At 39.2% G+C, this 19,177-nt stretch overlaps 1 protein-coding gene across 2 annotated transcripts in view; it reads right to left on the bottom strand.

Moving 5' to 3' along the window:
• The window catches only part of LOC136864914 (proline-rich protein PRCC), a 161,281-nt gene that overhangs the window by 76,896 nt on the left and 65,208 nt on the right, over positions 1–19,177 (bottom strand). For both annotated transcript variants that reach the window (XM_067142327.2, XM_068226469.1), the window contains exon 3: positions 8,307–8,849. In XM_067142327.2, coding sequence (XP_066998428.2) covers positions 8,307–8,849 — 543 coding nt within the window. The remainder of the gene's footprint in view (positions 1–8,306; positions 8,850–19,177) is intronic.

The following is a 19,177-nucleotide window of genomic DNA, read 5'->3' as shown; positions in this document are numbered from 1 at the left end:
ATATCCAACAGGCATAGATGATATGGTTTTGGAACTAGAAGAAACTGTTTATGCTAATGAAATGGGAGACCCAATTTTGAGGTCAGAATTCGACAGAGCTTTGAGAGACCTAAAAAGGAACAAAGTACCTGGACTTGATGACATACTGTCAGAATTACTGCCTGCCTTAGGAGAAACCACTGAGGCAAGGTTATTCCAAATGGAGTGTAAGATGTATGATTTTTGATAGAATGTTGTTATACCTATTACCAAGAAAGCAGGTGTTGACAAGTGTGTAAACCACCACACAATTAGTTCAGTATTGTGACAGTTATGGTCTTTAACATTTGTGAGTGCCATATCTGCAACCTAGGTTGTGTTTAGAAGGCATGTGTCAGGAACTTGACAAGTGAGTTACAATTCTTTTATTCTTTATTTCTGTAACCTGACGGGGACAACTCAGCCGGCTGTGTCAAGATAAAAAGAAATGATAATCCATACAATGCGACCTTCAGAACATCTGAGAGCAAACACATGACCGTGAAATAAAGAGATCTGAAACCCCTAGTATACTGAGCTTATGAACACCAATGCCACCATGAGTGATTTAATTTCAAGAGTAACAACCATTCGAAATGTGTTATGATACTCAAGTGAAAATTAGTAGTTCATGGAAATTAATTAACATTCTATATTCAAAATTCTTTTCAACATTTTATATTACACAATATAGTGCCCAAACGGCATAATATGTGATAATGACCACATCATAATTCAGTGCGCTAACTGAACAGCAGACTTTCGCTCAAGGCAGTCAATATCTTACCCACGTAAAGCTTCACGGTGGTCATTCGCTTGCTCATTACATTCACAGCAGTGCGCACACTAGAAGCAGTGCAGAGAAAGCCTACCAGAGGCCGAGACAGCTGATTCAACACTCCACACCCACCTGAGATGCGATATTCTTCTTGCCTCGTCATCACTAGATACAAGATCATGAATTAATAACAGACGTCAATTGTGTCAAGAGCCTATAATCAAAAGCGTACGTATAGTTCCTTGGCATTTTCAGGGATACGTGTTAAAGACTTTTAGTAATTTTACTTAACGCAAGTTTCAGCTCACCAATGCAAGAATAGAATGACTTTGAACCCGCACAACAGCATGGATATCAATGAGGGACGTATACTCTTCACCCTGGATATCTCATCATTCATCATGAAGTTCCAAGCAGTGGAACTGAAGCCAATAATGTTATAATGCCTGGAATCCAGCCCTAAAATCGTCAATTCTCGGACGATGGAAAATTGAAAATAAGTCGACAGATAATGTTATGTTTTATGTAGTTGTATCTGTAGACAACTTTCTTCTGGAATGGATCAATGATTATTCAATAGCTCTTTAGTCTGATTTGTGTAGTCTTTGCCATTTTTTTTTTATTTTTTCGATATTACCATCTCAACGTTGATACTTAGATTTGTTTGAGTATTACATTTTACTATGTGTGGTGTTAGAATTTTTCACGTCACCGATTGCGCATTGATAATAGGGACCACATCATCGAATATGAATCTGATTAATATTATAGCCATCTGCCATAATTAAAGAAATATTAATTTTCCATTTAATTTCTATAACTTCGAGGAACATTCTACATTACTACTTTTTTCTTCAGAATTATATTTAGAGCACATTTCGCCAAAAGTGCCTGTCACATTGTGACATGAGTTACAGGTTCATCTCATATGCAAATGCTACTTTTGTAGCCTGAGAGGATTATTCAAATGATATTTCTATAATTATTAACCAAGTAATTTTTTTAATTTCCACTTTGCATGAGGTTTAATATCTTTCTTGGATCATACCTTGTAAGATTCAACGGATGCCAGATATAATTATACTGTATTTTTCTTATGCTTTGGGATATGCATTGATGGATAAGTATTAGGAATAATCGTGTGATACACGTAATTGGGATAAGTCTTTGTGTAATCAAAATCCCTAACACGTGTTGTGAGACGTTACACGATAATTTGGTTATAGTGTCTTAGATGACAGGTATTTGATAAGATTTCCAAAGCAGTGTAACATTACGTGTAGATTCCTCTGATTAATAAAATTCTTAATTGTGGTGAGTTCAATGCAAATGACTGTAGCTGATGATTTGTCACATTATCCTTAAACCACACTGATGTTTAACGATTGTATATTTTCCCAAACTTTGTCAGTTTAATCTTACATTACTGAATGCAATACGCGTGTGGCCACATGGTGTAAATTTTGTTATAAAGAGTTTATCTGTAGATAGTTTCTTTACATTTTTGGTAATGGGTGACTAGTAGATTTGGGATGATGTTTTGAGAATTATGATTTATTTCAGCAAGGTGCTGTGACACATGTATATTTTGTGTTTGCTCCATTATTATGTGACACTGTCGTCATTTGAGATTTTTCAGCGTTGCTTTTATTTCTGTTTTCATGCAGGAAGAGCTGAGATAAATTTTTAGTTTAATTAATGGTTATCGTAAGTTATGAATTTCATTATTTTCCGTATTGACAACTGATCACTATCAAAGGGTAGAGAAAGGTCCACCTATTCAATACCAATTGGATTAATGTTGTTATCTCTTATTAGTATTGGTACTAGTTTCGACCTTAGTATATTAGGTCACTTTTAATATGCTTAAATCTTGGTCAATTGATGTAAACCTATGCTTAACGCCTGTCGTGATGTGCCATGGCAGAAAACTGATGAATAAGAAAGGTGGATATGAAGGGTAGGTACCATGCTCAACACATTGGAGAACTGTTACATTCATTTAGAACAGTATTCTAATCCTAACTATAATATTAATGAAATCTATAAGGAACGTAATATTCTGTTTGACATAATCATTCCCATATACGAGAAGTATAAACGTAAAAGAGACACAATGTCAACTCCACCAATCCACTCATCCCGCCCCCCCCTCGGACATCCCTCCTCCTATCCCTGAAATCATAAGCTATTCCTCCGCTCTCTCCTGGCAATCAGTTTGGTGTTGGTGTCCGTGCCGAGTGCACATAAACGAAGAGGAGCACGGGGGTTGGTCTCAGACAGCCGTATGTTATTTCTTGATCTTTTAGCTTCCCTTCTTTTCTCAAATTTCACTTCAAATATTTTTTTCTGTTTCAGACATTCACTTCACACTGAATTCTAACAAAAATAATTTCATTGGACAGAAAGGCCACTTATTCAAGTTGTGAACATCCCCTTTAACGCTACTGTTACCTCGTACATTCTATTCGTTAAGGCATAATTTGTGTATCGAATGGTTCTACAACATACATAAAAGATTAATTATGAACTCCAAAATCAGTTCAAGACTCAAGAATACTAGTTTATAATAAGGACATTGGCATAGTTCAACAACACCAGTAACAACAGTTTTAATGTGTTATTTTAATTCCATTTTTGAAATGTATAGCCTGACATTTCATCCACACTGTTTTAGATTAAGACTCTAGTTACCAATGAAGACAATGGCCCGGTTTATTTAATAACAGTTAAAAGAACAATAACACACTGTTTGTTAACATAACATTAAAAATTTACCAGCATGTTGATTCTTGCATTTATCCAAACATTTCCTGGGAACTGTTAGCTAACACGGTGTTAACTCTTACAAGAGTCACGATCAGTGAGAATCTAGAAGCCCGTGGCAGAACCATGCAGTTTGTGAGCACGCTTCGATGCGCTTTTGTTTTAATACAGCTGTAAACCAAGGCGCGGGAAGTCAACATTTATTCGAATTTTTTTATCTTGACCATGAATTTTCTGTTGCTCTATAGACCAATATGAAGGAAAAAAACGAGAAGAGAATGGGTGGTTCATATTTCTCTTCTTTTGGAAATTATTTCCAAGTATATTCCCAGTGTTCACCCTAGGACCGTTTTAATAGGCGCAACCACCCTGGCGCCCGGCTAACATAACCTAGATGTGTATTGGTTTCATAACATTAATACATATTTGAGTCATTCGGTATTCCAAATTAAAATGTAAATACTGTAAAACTGTTTATTTAAATGATAAATCTTCATTACTGTCAGCATAATTGCATCAATTACATCCTAGTTCAAATGTTCATCTTACTATCACGTCATTCCATGCACGAGCAGTGTCTGGATTAGCATGGATTAGATTCTGCATGGCACTCCACAGCAACCGAGCGGTAAGTTCCGGTGTTACATGATGATAAACAAGAGAAGGTCAAAATACTCTGATGTCTTGTTCGTGATACCGTGATAACACTAAAATAGTTCAATTTTGCAGTTAATGTTTACCTGTCTGATATTATTGTTAATGCTCTGAGGGGAATAAACTGAAATTTGATCATATTAACTTTTTACGTAGTATTTCCCGCCCGCGTGCTCATTCCTGCCACCCGGCTGGCAAAAATTTCTGGGGAGAACACTGTGTAACTATTATAGAAAGTAACCAAACTATTTAATGGATCCGTGCTCAAAATAAGGGACGCTTGGCAGAAAATTTGTAGTGAATTCAATGTGCATCCTGACGATAGCCAACGTACAATCAAGCAACTCGAACAACTATATGAAAATCAGCGCTTCCGTTTCTAACTCTTTCTGGAGATTCCAAATATTCAAGATACAGAAGTTCTGCATCTAATGCACCTGCCCTATTTTGAGCTAACAGAGAATTTAACTGCTTGAATCTGGGTAGTTAACTGAGAGTTTAACAGATTGTTAGTCTTAACCAATGTTGATTAAATGGTAATTTGGTTAAGTTCATTGTTTGGATAGGGCTTACGTGTTTTCTCAACATTATGTAATATAAATTAAGACATACCAATTGTGATATTTCAATGGTGTTATTGTATATGCACACTATTTCCAATTTTGATGATGGCTGAAGATGATCTAATAAAATATGGTCGAAGCTAGTATCAATATTAATAAAACATTACAAAATTAATCGAATTGGTATTGAACAGGCGGACCTTTCTCTACCCTTTGATAATTAATGGTTCACGAGATTGTCATGAGAATATTAATTTAGGTTAAGCAGATATTTGAGTATTGAATTAACTCTGATTTTCAATTATATGTAATGGACTGACAATGTAAATGTAAAATATTTTCAATTTCTTTCCAGATTAATGCCAGAATATTCTAAATCACAGCCAAGTTAGCGCAAAGTTTAATAAATTAAAAATCGATACTGTAAATATTTAAAAATTTGTTAGAATGACTAGGGATTCATTTATGTTGTACCATCCCCTTTGTTTGATATTTAGATGTGACTTCAAGAGCAAGTTAATTAATATTAATAGAAGTGTTCATCATCCATCATAACAGTTCACCAGGATGGCTTGTTATTTAAATAAATTATGGCAACCTCCCTTCCATCTACGATTATTCATCGAATCCTGCCCACATCCTGTCCACATTTGAATTTTAGGCACGTCAATTCCTTACTGAGCAGCTCCTGAGGGGTCTCGATGTACTCCGAAGACTAGCTGCGCTTCTTCAAGATTATTTATTTGATAAACAGGCTGAGTATCTCATGGCTGCAAAATTTTATTTACAGAATCGTAGGTTATGATCTTCATTTCCGTGTTGACGTTTAGCTAATAAGACACAGTTTGAGGGATGTACCACCAATCAACACATTGTAAATACATTCAATTATAAGAAGACCGGTTTCGACTCCCTTGGAGTCATCATCAGTTCCTGTTGAAAATTAATTCAGGGGGAATCTGATAACAATCATCATAATAAGAAAATTTAAAGGTGATAGCCTGAAAAAAAAAAACAATGGTTTGCAAGACATTACTTTGAAATGCAACGCATACATGGCAAGCAGCACTTGGAACTTAATATGTTCCTAGTTCTGGCCTAAACTGTCCTGTGTTCATGGAACACATAAAACTGGAAACACATGCACTGTTGAACACGTGACACGGACACTTATAATGATATGAAACCTTGGCTCTCTAAGAGCGTTCCTGGACTTGACAGTTCTGTTTCTATCTTAAAAAACTGGATAAAATACACACACCTTGAAACAAATGTACAAAGACATAGTTCTGGTCTAGACTGTCGCGCGATCATAGACGCAGAATTACTGGAATTTCTTGCACTGGTTGAAAACACACTTACTATATGAGACACTTACAACGATATGAAACAATTGGCATTTCAAGTATGTTCTTGGGTTTGACAGTCTTGCCTCCAACTGATTAAACTAGATGAAACATATATATATATATATACACACACATTAAATGTACAAAGACAAACCACTTGGCATCTAAAAGTTCTTGGTTTGGTTTCAAAAAATTTGTCATGTGTTTGTGGAATTAGAATAGAACCGTTGGTCCTGCTACAATCTATTGGAAACAAATGCACTATCATAGTTGAGAATATACACATTGATTGAAAGTTTATGTACAGATATGAAACACATGGCACTTTAACGTTCTTGGATATGAGTAAAAATGCTGTCGTGTGTCCGTGCAACTTGGCACAGACCACACTCAACTGGAATATGTGAACAAAACAAATACAAAACTTGTTAACCATTATGACCACACAATCACAAGAAATGTTTGGTAATCAGCTGAAATTATACATTGGCTTGAGATGCTCAGTATTACAGAAAGGTCTTAGGTCTAATTTAGAATTGTCACCGTGTGTTTGTGGAACGTGGAACTTGATTGTCGGCCCTGATTTAAACAACCTGATACAAGACACAGTTGAAATGAGAATATGTTTGACATTGAAAATATTTAGAACTTGCTGGTTTAGTTTATGACGACTCCAAGGGAGTCGAAACCGGTCTTCTTATAATTTAATGTATTTTACAAGGTGTTGAATGGTGGAACATCCCTCAAACTCTATCTTATTATTTACAGAAGAATAGAAAGGTAATTGGAAACTGAGTTGGGAGAAGATTAATTTGGCTACAGAAGAAATGTAGGAACACGTGAGGCAATCCTGACTCTATGTCCGATCTTAAGAGGACCGAATTAAGGACAAGCCCACATACATGGCATTCGTAGATCTAGAAAACGCATTCAATAATACTGATCGGATCAAGCTATCTCAGATTCTGAATGTGATCAGAATCAGATACCGAGAAAGGAGAATTATCTAGAATCTATACAAAAATCAGTCTGCAGTGATAAGACAATAGATCATAGATTACGATGCAGTGATAAGAATCGAAGGCTTTGAAAAAGAGGCAGCAATCCAGAAAGGAGTGAGGCAGTGCTGCAGTTTGTCCCCTCTCCCCTTCAATATCTACATAGAACAGGCAATAAAGGAAATAAAAGAGGAATTTGGAAAGGGTATGAAAGTTCATGGAGAGGAAATCAAAACCCTGAGATTTGCCGATGATATAGTTGTTTTATCTGACTCTGCAAAAGATCTGGAGAAATTGCTGAATGGTATGGACAGAGTCTTGGGGAAGGAATACAAGTTGAAAATAAATAAGTCCAAAACAAAAGCAATGGAGTGCGGTTGAACAAAGTCAGGTGATGCAGGAAATATTAGACTAGGAAATGAAGTTTTAAAGTACATAACTATTGTTACTTGAGTAGTAAAATAACTAATGATGGCAGAAGTAAAGAGGACATAAAATGCAGACTAACACAAGCAAGGAAGGCCTTTCTTAAGAAAAGAAATTTCTTCACCTCAAACATTGATATGACAATCAGAATGATGTTTCTGAAGACTTTCGTCTGGAGTGTGGCGTTGTACGGAAGTGAAACATGGATGATAATTAGCTCAGAAAGAAAGAGAATAGAAGCTTTTGAAATGGGGTTGTTACAGAAGAATACTGAAGGTGAGATGGGTAGATAGAATCACGAATGAAGAGATACTGAATCGCATTGGTGAGAGGAGATAGATTTGGCTAAATTTGACCAGAAGAAGAGAGAGAATGATAGGGCAGATCTTAAGACACCCAGGTCTTGTACAGTTGGTTTTTGAGGGAAGTGTAGGTGGTAAGAACGGTAGAGGTAGACAAAGGTACGAATATGACAAGCAGATTAGAGCAGACATAGGATGTAGAAGTTATGTAGAAATGAAAAGGCTAGCACAGGATACGGTGCATGGAGAGCTGTATCAAACCAGTCTATGGACGGATGACTCAAACAACAACAACAACAACAACAATATGCTTTCCTCATTCAGGGACTGCCATATGACAAAGTCTACTGAACAATATGCTAAAGAGAATTAAAGACACAAGTATAATTATCTGCAGATGGAAATTCAAGCTCAAAATTATTGAGCCACATAGTTGAGATAAGTCTACTTACAGCTTCTTCATCCAGGGCCACGTCTCCAACAGTAACCGTTTGTTCACCTGATGTAGATGCCACATCAGTTGCAGGTACATTCCCAGTGATATCTTTCGGTGGGGTCGATTCTTCATAATTTTCATGAGGCAGAAAACTTGTCCACTGCGATGGAGGATGGTATGATCCTGAAGAAGATGAAGTTTCACTTGAATGTACATTAACTTCATTCTCAAATGAACTTCCTGAAGAGAGTCTAGGCTCAACTGTATGTTCTAAATTCTTATAACCTTCATCAGGTACATTTATATCTGACAACGAGAAGTAGTCTTCAGTCTTGACAACAGTCCCTTCTTCTCCCGAGTCATCACCAGAGTCTGAGTTATCTGCTTGATGAGGAGTATTTCGAGGAAGCTTCTTGTGTTCCCCATCAAGCTGAGGTTTCACAAAAGTTGACGCTGTAGCTGCCTTCTTGGTGAGAACATTCGGCACAAGCTGTCTTTTCACCTCCTTAGTTGGGACTGTCTTTGGCGGAGGGAGCAAGGCGAAAAGACGAGATCCTTTCTAGAAACCAAAGAAGATTCTTAAAATTAATAATGTTAAATGAGGCCATTATAAAAGGTGACACTAGTCATTGCTTAACTCAAATCAAGTAGGGAAATGTACCTCTTTGAAAACAACTTGCCAACTGAAAACGTATTTCAAGCATTCGCAGACACCAGCACGGATTTTAAAATATTACACATAACAAAATAGCAAATGATTAAATATAAAGGAGGCAATAGAAATATACATCATAAAAAAGGCAATCCAAAGCAAACTCAACATTCACCCAAAAAATGAAAATTCTCTGCTATTAACTCTACTAAAGCAAGCTCATTGATAAACTACAACATATTACATGTTATAAATCTCATTTTTGGTCCATATTGAGAATTTACAGTTCATTTACCTATTCAATACTTTTATTTTCACTGATAGTGGTTACATAAACAGACTATCAGTTACATGGGACATGTTTCGCCCTCAATTTAGGGCATGTTGTTTTTATGACATTCATGTTTGTGCTTGTGTTCATGCCCTCCTGTCGTTGGCATTATGTTATTACCACTCTGATATTCCATTAACATTTTTAAATGAACTATTTTAATTGGAATTTTAATGGAAGAAGTTTTAGTCTCCGACAAGATCATAGTTTAATCATTGACTGTGTTTCCATTAACATGTTTGTATAAGGTATCATTTTTCACATTTTTATATCCCGAATTTTAATAACTGGGTAAATTTTTAGCTTCCATATTTAATATTAGATGTACTCTTGATGATTGTTTTTAGGCTGAAGATGCCCTAAATTGAGGGCGAAACATGTCCCATTTAACTGATAGTCTGTTTATGTAACTACTATAAGTGAAAATAAAAGTATTGAATAGGTGGATTAGAAAACACCTTTATTGTTTTAGAAACTACAGCATTCCACTGAAACATTACATATTATTATTTCATGAGTGTTCAATGGGCATTCCAAGATTGTTTTCCAAAGACAATTTCAAAAAAGGACAAAAACAAGTATACTATTTGTACCGGGCGGTACACCTCCACGCCGCTAATTTATAATGTGCGCCAATTGAAACTTCTCTGCTGGAGGAACTCTGAACCTTATTGATGGTATTAATTTTCAAGTTTCTCAGAAGATGTCTCTACCTGGAAATTTTGGAGTTTTGAACTGTGTCATTTTCGACGTATTTTTGCTTTGCTTGTAGTAAGAAGTGTGAACTTTCTCTTCTAGAGGACACTACTGAAGATCAACAATAGTGCACCCTAGTGCGAAGAAAAAGAACTGTTCTTTGGAGAAAAATTTATTTCAAAAGTTGGTTTCTGGTTAAATTTCTTTCTGTTATTGTTTAAGTTGGCTGTATACCCCTCTTTTTCCCCTTGTTTTAGATTTATCCAATCCCAAATTTCTTTTAGTAATTTCCGACCAATCCGATGTATCTTCCCCCAACTTGGATATGTTTCTGTACCCTAGCCAATAAAGTGATTGTGGGCGGGTGTTCTCTTCCCTAAAACGCCTAGAACCTTCCGCGAGAGTATTTAAACTGCTGATTTTTGGGTCTCCGGGCCACTTCTGTTCCATCTTTCAGTGTGTAAAGTACATAGCAGGGGGCGGGAAGCGCCTCTTTCTTCTCCAGCTGTTCAACACCAGGTAATGGCCTCTTAATAACTTCTTTTCTTGCTAGGTTGGCAGTTTAACTCTCGGAGCGGGTTCGAAGCGTTTCCACCATGTAACCTTTTCCTAAAATGTAACCAATCTTTTCATCTATTCTCTTTTAAAGCTGCATATTGGGATAGAGAGTGCTAACCCTCTCGAGCTCCCACTCACATTGTTTTGAGGTGAACTTATTTTCTCAACCTATTCTTCGTTAACGTAAAACAAATTGCTCTTTTCTAAAGTCACCTCTGTAGTATGGGATTAGCCCTTGCATTAGTGGCCTAGAGCCAGATTAGGTTTTAAAAACAAGTGTATTAGGAGTGCAAATCGCCTCCTCTCAAATTGTTATTTTAGAGGTCATGTAATTGCCCCTTTTCATTTAATAGACCTCAGTAGGTTGGGTATTTTACCCCTGTGTCTATGTCCAGTGAGGACAACTCGAAGGTGGAGTTTGGTGTGGCCTTTGAGAGGCTTAAAGTTGAGAGCGTGTGGCTCTTTTGAAAATTGAGTGTTGTATGCCTCGTGGAGGCTTTTCAGTGTAATTTGGAGCAAGGACTCCTAGGCATGAATGGGGTTTTCTGCCCCTCTGTTGAAACTTGTGTTTGGGGTAAAACTGAGCTGATTGCCCAAGCATTGTGAAGTCAGGGCGCGAAGCCCAAATCCTGTAAATATTGTAACTACCCTTTGGACTTGCTACTTTGTACCTGCCATGCTTGTTATTTCTTTGTTTTTGAAAAGAAAATATAACCTTGTTAAATTTTACATTAACTTTGATTCCGTAGTTTGAGACCCGTTCACGCCCGCACCTTCTTTCACCTCTGCCTACCATTAAAACACGGTAACAAGTGGTAGCAGAGCGTGGTTGAATGGGTCTCATTTTAGCCCCTTTTGACGGCTAAACATTGTTTTGTTCCGAACTCTAACAATTTTCTCAGTTGCTGGAATTTTTTTTTGAGTTTTTCAAAATTGTTCTGTCATCATGCCCGGACCTCGCGATGTTCTCCATCTTAACTATTTGCGCAAAGAGGAGTTGATATATGAGTTAACTATTAGAAATGTGCAATCTGGAGGCACGGTTGCAGTAGACACAAACAAGCTTAGAGAGTCCCTTGAATTGCCTATTTCAATCCCCACCTTGGGAGAGAAAGAAATTGACGACTCTCTTTCCACGATCACGGAGAATATTACTGGGCTAGCATCTGTAGTTAGTTTTTTTGATGAAAATGATCCTTCTCCTAATCAAATTAAGCGTGTGCAAGCCAGGCTATATCACTTTTCAAATAGAGTTAATGATCTGTTGTCTCTGAAGTTGAATGACGTTCAGAGGAAGGAAGCTAGTACGCTGCTTGAAAATATGTCTGAATTATCTAGCAAGGTCACTCAATTGTTAACTGGGGAGGTTCCTCCCAAAACTGATCAACCCGTCACGGTGAATGTAGGTAGCGAGGAAGAGCCTCATAAGGGAGAAGTCAATAGGAAAACCATTGCTGTTCAAACAACCTCTGCCCCACTGGACGAGTCTGAACGCCGTAACTCATTAAATAATGTACGTTCTGAATTAACTACCTTGCCATTGAAACCTTTACCTACTATGTCACCCGGGTTTAGTAGCTTGCCTCATCCATTGGCAATGTTGCTCAGAGGTATCTCTAAGTTTTCTGTTAATACCACCAGTGACGTAATTTCATTTTTAAGATTTCTAGTTGAATTTCAGGATCATGCCTTTGTTTTTTCTCTTTCTCCATGTCAAATTTTGCAAATTATCTATCCGTATGCTATTGGTATTCTTTCTGATAAAATCGTAAGAGCCATTGCCGAGCAATCATCTATTGAGGATTTCCATGCCCACTTGCTAGCTAACTTCATCCCTGCTAGGGCCAGGTCCTCCCTTATTCAGAAGTACTATTATCGGGTACAGCGCTTGGATGAAAACTTGGCAGACTTCATCCAAGATATTAAGTTTTATACTAGGGTGTTTGCTCTTCATTTCCCTGAGGATCAGATTGTACAAGCTATTGTGGAAGGGATTTCACCACCCTACAGGTCATATTTGTGTTTCGCGGCATGCCCGCAAACTTTCTCGGAACTTGAAGCATTGGCCGTCTCAGCGGAAGGAGTTAGATACGCCGATTCTTTGCGTGTAGCGAAAGAACCCCCGCCTTCCTTTAGTAATACTCGGCCTCCACCTCGCCGATCAGTCACCCCTCGTAAATGTTATGCTTGTGGGTCGCCTGACCACCTGCGCAATAAGTGTCCACTGATCAAGTCGAGTGAGACAAGTAATGGGGCTGGTTCATCACAAGGCTGTTTTAAATGTGGGGCTTTCTCACATATCGCCAAGAATTGCCCAAATTCGAATAGCACCCCCTCCTGCTCAACTTCTGGTGCAAATTCCACCTATAATAAAAAGTGACTAGTGGCTTCGGCTGAGTCGACTAATCCATCCTCCCGAGACTCAGCTCCTAGTAAACAGGTTGTAAATTCAGGGAACGAGCAATTTTCAAATGCATCTTTTGAATGTCCCAAAGAGTGTCTTAGGATTGCGGCGGATTCCCCCGCACCTATTCCTTTTCTTAAGATTGAGTTAAACAATGAGCCTATAACCGCTTTATTAGATTCAGGCAGTGTCTGTTCGATTATTTCGGCTGAATGGTATTCTAAATTGAAATCTGTTTGTAAACTACCTGACTATGTCTCATCTCCTGTCCTATATGTTTGGGCTAATTCATCTCCATTAGAAATTCTAGGTTCCTTACTGGTCAAAATTCGTATTTTTAAATTTACATGGAAAACCAAACTGTTTGTGGCTAAGCACTTGTCTTGCCCCATCATACTGGGAGCGGACTTCATTTCTCACACTGGTCTTGTGCTCGATCTTCAGAGTAAGTCGTGCACATTCAAATTTGTGTCCAATTGTAACATTCCCTTGTTAAAGTGTAATTCTGTATCATGTTCATCTATTTCGCCTACCCAGGATGAGATGTTGTTAGACCTTAGACATCCACCTGAGGAGCGGGCTGATAGTATTCGCAAATTGTGTCAGTCCTTTCCGGAGGTGTTCTCTGATACTCTTGGTGTTACTGACCTTATTGAATACAAAATTGAGGTCACGGATTCGATTCCTGTCCGTTTTCCACCTTATAGGCTATCTCCACCTAAAATGAAGGCTCTGAAAGTAATTATCGATCAGATGTTGAAGGATGGTATTATTAGGCCCTCTAAGTCAGCGTATTCTTCGCCTATTTTTCTAGTCCCGAAACCCCAAGGGGGCTTCAGGCCTGTCATTGATTACAGGGCTCTCAATCGGAAGGTGGTGTTACAATCTGTGCCCCTTCCCGACCTTCATTCTTGTTTTTCATGGTTTCGTAAGGCCAAGTTCTTTACTATCTTGGACTTGAATCAGGCCTATAATCAAATTCCCCTTGCCGAAGAGTCTAAACACCTTACAGCGTTTGCAACGGACTGGAATTTATATGAATACAACCGCGTGCCTTTCGGGCTCCCCACGGGAGCAGCTGTACTCACTAGGCTGCTAGATAGGGTCTTCTCCGACATCAAATTTGAATACTTGTACCACTACTTGGATGATGTCGTCGTATTTTCGGAAACCTTCGAAGAACATCTAGATCATCTGCGAGAAGTTCTCAATCGCCTTCGTAAGGCTGGGTTAACTGTGAAGTTGTCCAAGGTTGCCTTTGCTAAGCCCTCTATGTCATTCCTAGGGCATATTGTGTCACCTGATGGTGTTGCAGTCGATCATTCGAGAACACAGGCCATCCGTGATTTTAAACCTCTCAAGGACATTAAAGGCATCGCCAGGTTTATTGGTATGGTGAATTTCTTCAGAAAGTTCATTCCTAACTTTGCTAATAGAGCGGCGCCCTTAAACCTTCTTCGTAGGAAAGGCATCAAATTCGAGTGGGGACCTTCTCAACAAGCCGCTTTTGAAGATCTTAAATTGGCTCTCTGTAATGCCCCTGTACTTGCTATGCCTGATTTCTCGAAGAAATTCATCGTCCAAACTGACGCGTCGTCGTCAGCAGTAGCTGCAGTCCTTCTTCAAGAGACTGAACTAGGGAGGCGACCCATCGCCTATGCATCTAGGACCTTGTCGGCTCAAGAAGCCAAGTATTCCATCTATGAGCTCGAAGGTTTGGCAGTCTTATTCGCCTTAGAAAAGTTCCGTCTCTATCTGGAACACGTCAAATTCGACCTGGAGACAGATAATCAAGCCTTAAGCTGGGTCTTAGGTAGGCCGCGTCGTACTGGTCGTATAGCCCGTTGGGCCATCCGTATTTCTGCCTTCCAATTCGATGTCAGGCATATCAGAGGTACCGAAAATGTTGTTGCTGATGGACTCAGTCGTATGTTTTCTAACGACGTCGAGACCCATGAACCGGTCGACAGTTCATCACCTCCCGAGTCCATACTATCTGGTGTTAATGCCATCTTAACAGATGCTCCCATGCTTTTTAGGGATATTGAGAAATACCAACGTGAAGATCCGACGCTGGCTCCGATAATGGAAACCCTTTCTTCTGGGGAACATGTTGTCCCTTATGTTCTGAGGAATGGTGTTCTATGTTGCCCATCGAGGCATGATAAGATGATGAAAGTTGTCGTTCCAGCTGTTCTTGTACCTATGATCTTCAAGTATTATCATGAGACCCCATTAGGAGGGCATCTGGGTATCTTTAAAACTCGTGAAAAGATTCGTGAAATGTTCATCTGGAAAGGTATGGACGGTGAAATCCGTGAACTTGTAAAAGCTTGTAAATCTTGTTTGCTCAGTAAACCCACCATGTCCACCAAGGTAGGCCTTTTGTCTTCGCATCAAGCGTCGCGCCCCATGGAACGCCTGTATATTGATTATGTAGGACCCTTCCCCCAGTCAAAGGGAAATGCTAACAAGTTCATCTTTGTATGCGTAGATGGCTTTACTAGATTTTCCTGGTTATTTCCGACTAAGCTGGCTACCGCTCAGTCTACCATTACTTGCTTAAATTCTATTTTTGCTTCTTTTGGTCCGTGCCAATATATTGTATCTGATAATGCTAAGGCTTTTACATCAAATTTATTTCGTAAATTCTGTTTTGACTTGTCCATCTCTCATGTAACTACTACTGCTTATTACCCTCAACCATCTCTGGCTGAACGAGTTAACCGTAATCTCAGGTCCGCACTTATTGCCTATCATCATGAAGATCATTCCAGGAGGGACACGTCCCTGCATTGGTTAGCTTTTGCTTTGAATTCGGCGGTTCATGAATCACATAAATTTACTCCAGCCTCGTTGATTTTCAAGTTTGTTCCCAACACGCCGCTCTCTAACCTCTGGTCTCTGAGTGACATTCTACCCGAGACAATAGATCCGGACAACATTAAAGATCTTTGGAAGAAGGCTAAAGCCAATTTTAAAGCGTCTCATGAAAAGGTTAGGGAAAGGTATGATCGTGGACGGAGACCCACCCCTTTGAAGGTAGGTGACCAAGTTATGGTCAAGAACTTTGTTCCCGCGGGCAAGCTTGCCCCCAGATTTCATGGGCCTTGTATCATTCTCGATTTTCTTACGCCGGTTACATTGTTAGTAAGCAATCCAGCCACCGAGAGGATATTTAGGGTTCACCTGTCCAAGGTGAAACCGGTGTAAATTTTGTGTCATCTTGCTTCATATAATTTGATAGGAATATGAAGGTTATATTTTTTTTGAGTTTCCACTCTTAAGGCATTCTGCTCCTTCTATTTTGTTTTATATGTAAGCATTTTTTGTAAAACCTTCCCCGATCCGTTAAACTGCCATTCTGTCCTTAACATGGCCATTACCACGCTCCCGTCTCCTGCTATACACACTGTGGCTTGCTTAGATTAAATGCCATGGATATTTGCACGCCGCTGGCCCCTCTACCTCTCCAACAAGTCTGTGCCCTCAAAATGATGATGGTCCAACAAAATTCTGCCGCCTAGTTTTAATGTTTCAGTGCCCCCGCAGCCGCGCGGCGCCGTGCCGCAACTGGGTTTGAGGAAGGGCCCCCTCGGCCCCAGCGAGGACGACATGTGCACGGCGAGCCGGAGCTCTCCTCCCGGCCTAGGCTGATGTGCGGTGCACGACCTGCTACTTGCCCGCAGCCTGTATATGTTCACCGCGGACGCGGCGTGCTTCAACACCTCTGCTCCCCTCATAGTGCGGGCGAGTGGTATCTCAGGGTACTTGAGGGGTCCGAGCGGCCTCCTTTGGACGCAAGCTGCAACGGCCGGTCTGGCCATCCAACTTCATCAACATCAACTACATGAACAGTTACTATAAGCAATGACTACACTTGGGAATTCAACAGCAATATTTGGTGGACATTGCAAAATTTTTCATCACTTTTAAGTATTAAAAGTTTATCTTCAGAATTCTACTTCTACAAACATAAAGACTGTACTTCACCTGCAACAACAAAATTTTGAAACTGAATCAAACCAAAGTAAGAAAATCTTATAAATTTTTTTGGCAATTAATCTCCATATCTACATCAAAACTTGGACCTTGTTTTCAAACAATTTCATGTGTCACCCCTAGAGGAACTTTTGGGGGGGGAGGTCTGTACCGGGCGGTACACCTCCACGCCGCTAATTTATAATGTGCGCCAATTGAAACTCCTCTGCTGGAGGAACTCTGAACCTTATTGATGGTATTAATTTTCAAGTTTCTCAGAAGATGTCTCTATCTGGAAATTTTGGAGTTTTGAACTGTGTCATTTTCGACGTATTTTTGCTTTGCTTGTAGTAAGAAGTGTGAACTTTCTCTTCTAGAGGACACTACTGAAGATCAACAATAGTGCACCCTAGTGCGAAGAAAAAGAACTGTTCTTTGGAGAAAAATTTATTTCAAAAGTTGGTTTCTGGTTAAATTTCTTTCTGTTATTGTTTAAGTTGGCTGTATACCCCTCTTTTTCCCCTTGTTTTAGATTTATCCAATCCCAAATTTCTTTTAGTAATTTCCGACCAATCCGATGTATCTTCCCCCAACTTGGATATGTTTCTGTACCCTAGCCAATAAAGTGATTGTGGGCGGGTGTTCTCTTCCCTAAAACGCCTAGAACCTTCCGCGAGAGTATTTAAACTGCTGATTTTTGGGTCTCCGGGCCACTTCTGTTCCATCTTTCAGTGTGTAAAGTACATAGCAGGGGGCGGGAAGCGCCTCTTTCTTCTCCAGCTGTTCAACACCAGGTAATGGCCTCTTAATAACTTCTTTTCTTGCTAGGTTGGCAGTTTAACTCTCGGAGCGGGTTCGAAGCGTTTCCACCATGTAACCTTTTCCTAAAATGTAACCAATCTTTTCATCTATTCTCTTTTAAAGCTGCATATTGGGATAGAGAGTGCTAACCCTCTCGAGCTCCCACTCACATTGTTTTGAGGTGAACTTATTTTCTCAACCTATTCTTCGTTAACGTAAAACAAATTGCTCTTTTCTAAAGTCACCTCTGTAGTATGGGATTAGCCCTTGCATTAGCGGCCTAGAGCCAGATTAGGTTTTAAAAACAAGTGTATTAGGAGTGCAAATCGCCTCCTCTCAAATTGTTATTTTAGAGGTCATGTAATTGCCCCTTTTCATTTAATAGACCTCAGTAGGTTGGGTATTTTACCCCTGTGTCTATGTCCAGTGAGGACAACTCGAAGATGGAGTTTGGTGTGGCCTTTGAGAGGCTTAAAGTTGAGAGCGTGTGGCTCTTTTGAAAATTGAGTGTTGTATGCCTCGTGGAGGCTTTTCAGTGTAATTTGGAGCAAGGACTCCTAGGCATGAATGGGGTTTTCTGCCCCTCTGTTGAAACTTGTGTTTGGGGTAAAACTGAGCTGATTGCCCAAGCATTGTGAAGTCAGGGCGCGAAGCCCAAATCCTGTAAATATTGTAACTACCCTTTGGACTTGCTACTTTGTACCTGCCATGTTTGTTATTTCTTTGTTTTTGAAAAGAAAATATAACCTTGTTAAATTTTACATTAACTTTGATTCCGTAGTTTGAGACCCGTTCACGCCCGCACCTTCTTTCACCTCTACCTACCATTAAAACACAGTAACACTATTATTTAAAAAACTGGCAACATCACGGAGCATGATAAGCGGGATGGTACTGGCAACACCAACCACTTGACGTGATGCCAGGGATCCCGTGATGCAGTCTACCCAAGGCAGCTGAGAGAAGAGAACTACAATAAAAGGAGTACAATGAGCTAAGTTCACGAAACATCTCCACATTAACTGAAGCAAACATAAAATTTTAACATAAATGTTTTTACACCCGTTCATAATCTTCACCCATTATTAACCTCCCTAGAAAATGTTCATAGGATAGAATCTGGTGGGTGAAATATTAATTGGACCCTAAAAGTTTTCTTTTTCAAGTATTTGTTAATCTCTCAATAGTTTCAACCGCAGACATATAGTAAATAGACTGGCAATGAGCAGGTAGTGCTGAAGACGAAAGTTTGAGGCTGACTGTTCTAATACATTCATGTCAAATCATAGCCGAACCACAAATATTGGACGGAAAATATTGAAAACCACATCAAAATTATAGTAATAATACCGATTATTTAGGCCTATTATGGCCTTTATCTTAATTTTTAGAAAAAGTGACTGATACGTCAATGTACATATGCTTAAAAATAGTTAACGTGTTGACCGATCTATAGTGATATCT

This window comes from Anabrus simplex, chromosome 2 (genome assembly GCF_040414725.1).
Source record: "Anabrus simplex isolate iqAnaSimp1 chromosome 2, ASM4041472v1, whole genome shotgun sequence".
In the NCBI taxonomy this organism is placed as follows: Eukaryota; Metazoa; Arthropoda; class Insecta; order Orthoptera; family Tettigoniidae; genus Anabrus; species Anabrus simplex.
Note: the sequence above shows the minus strand (reverse complement) of the source record. Positions and strands in the feature narration are given on the sequence as shown.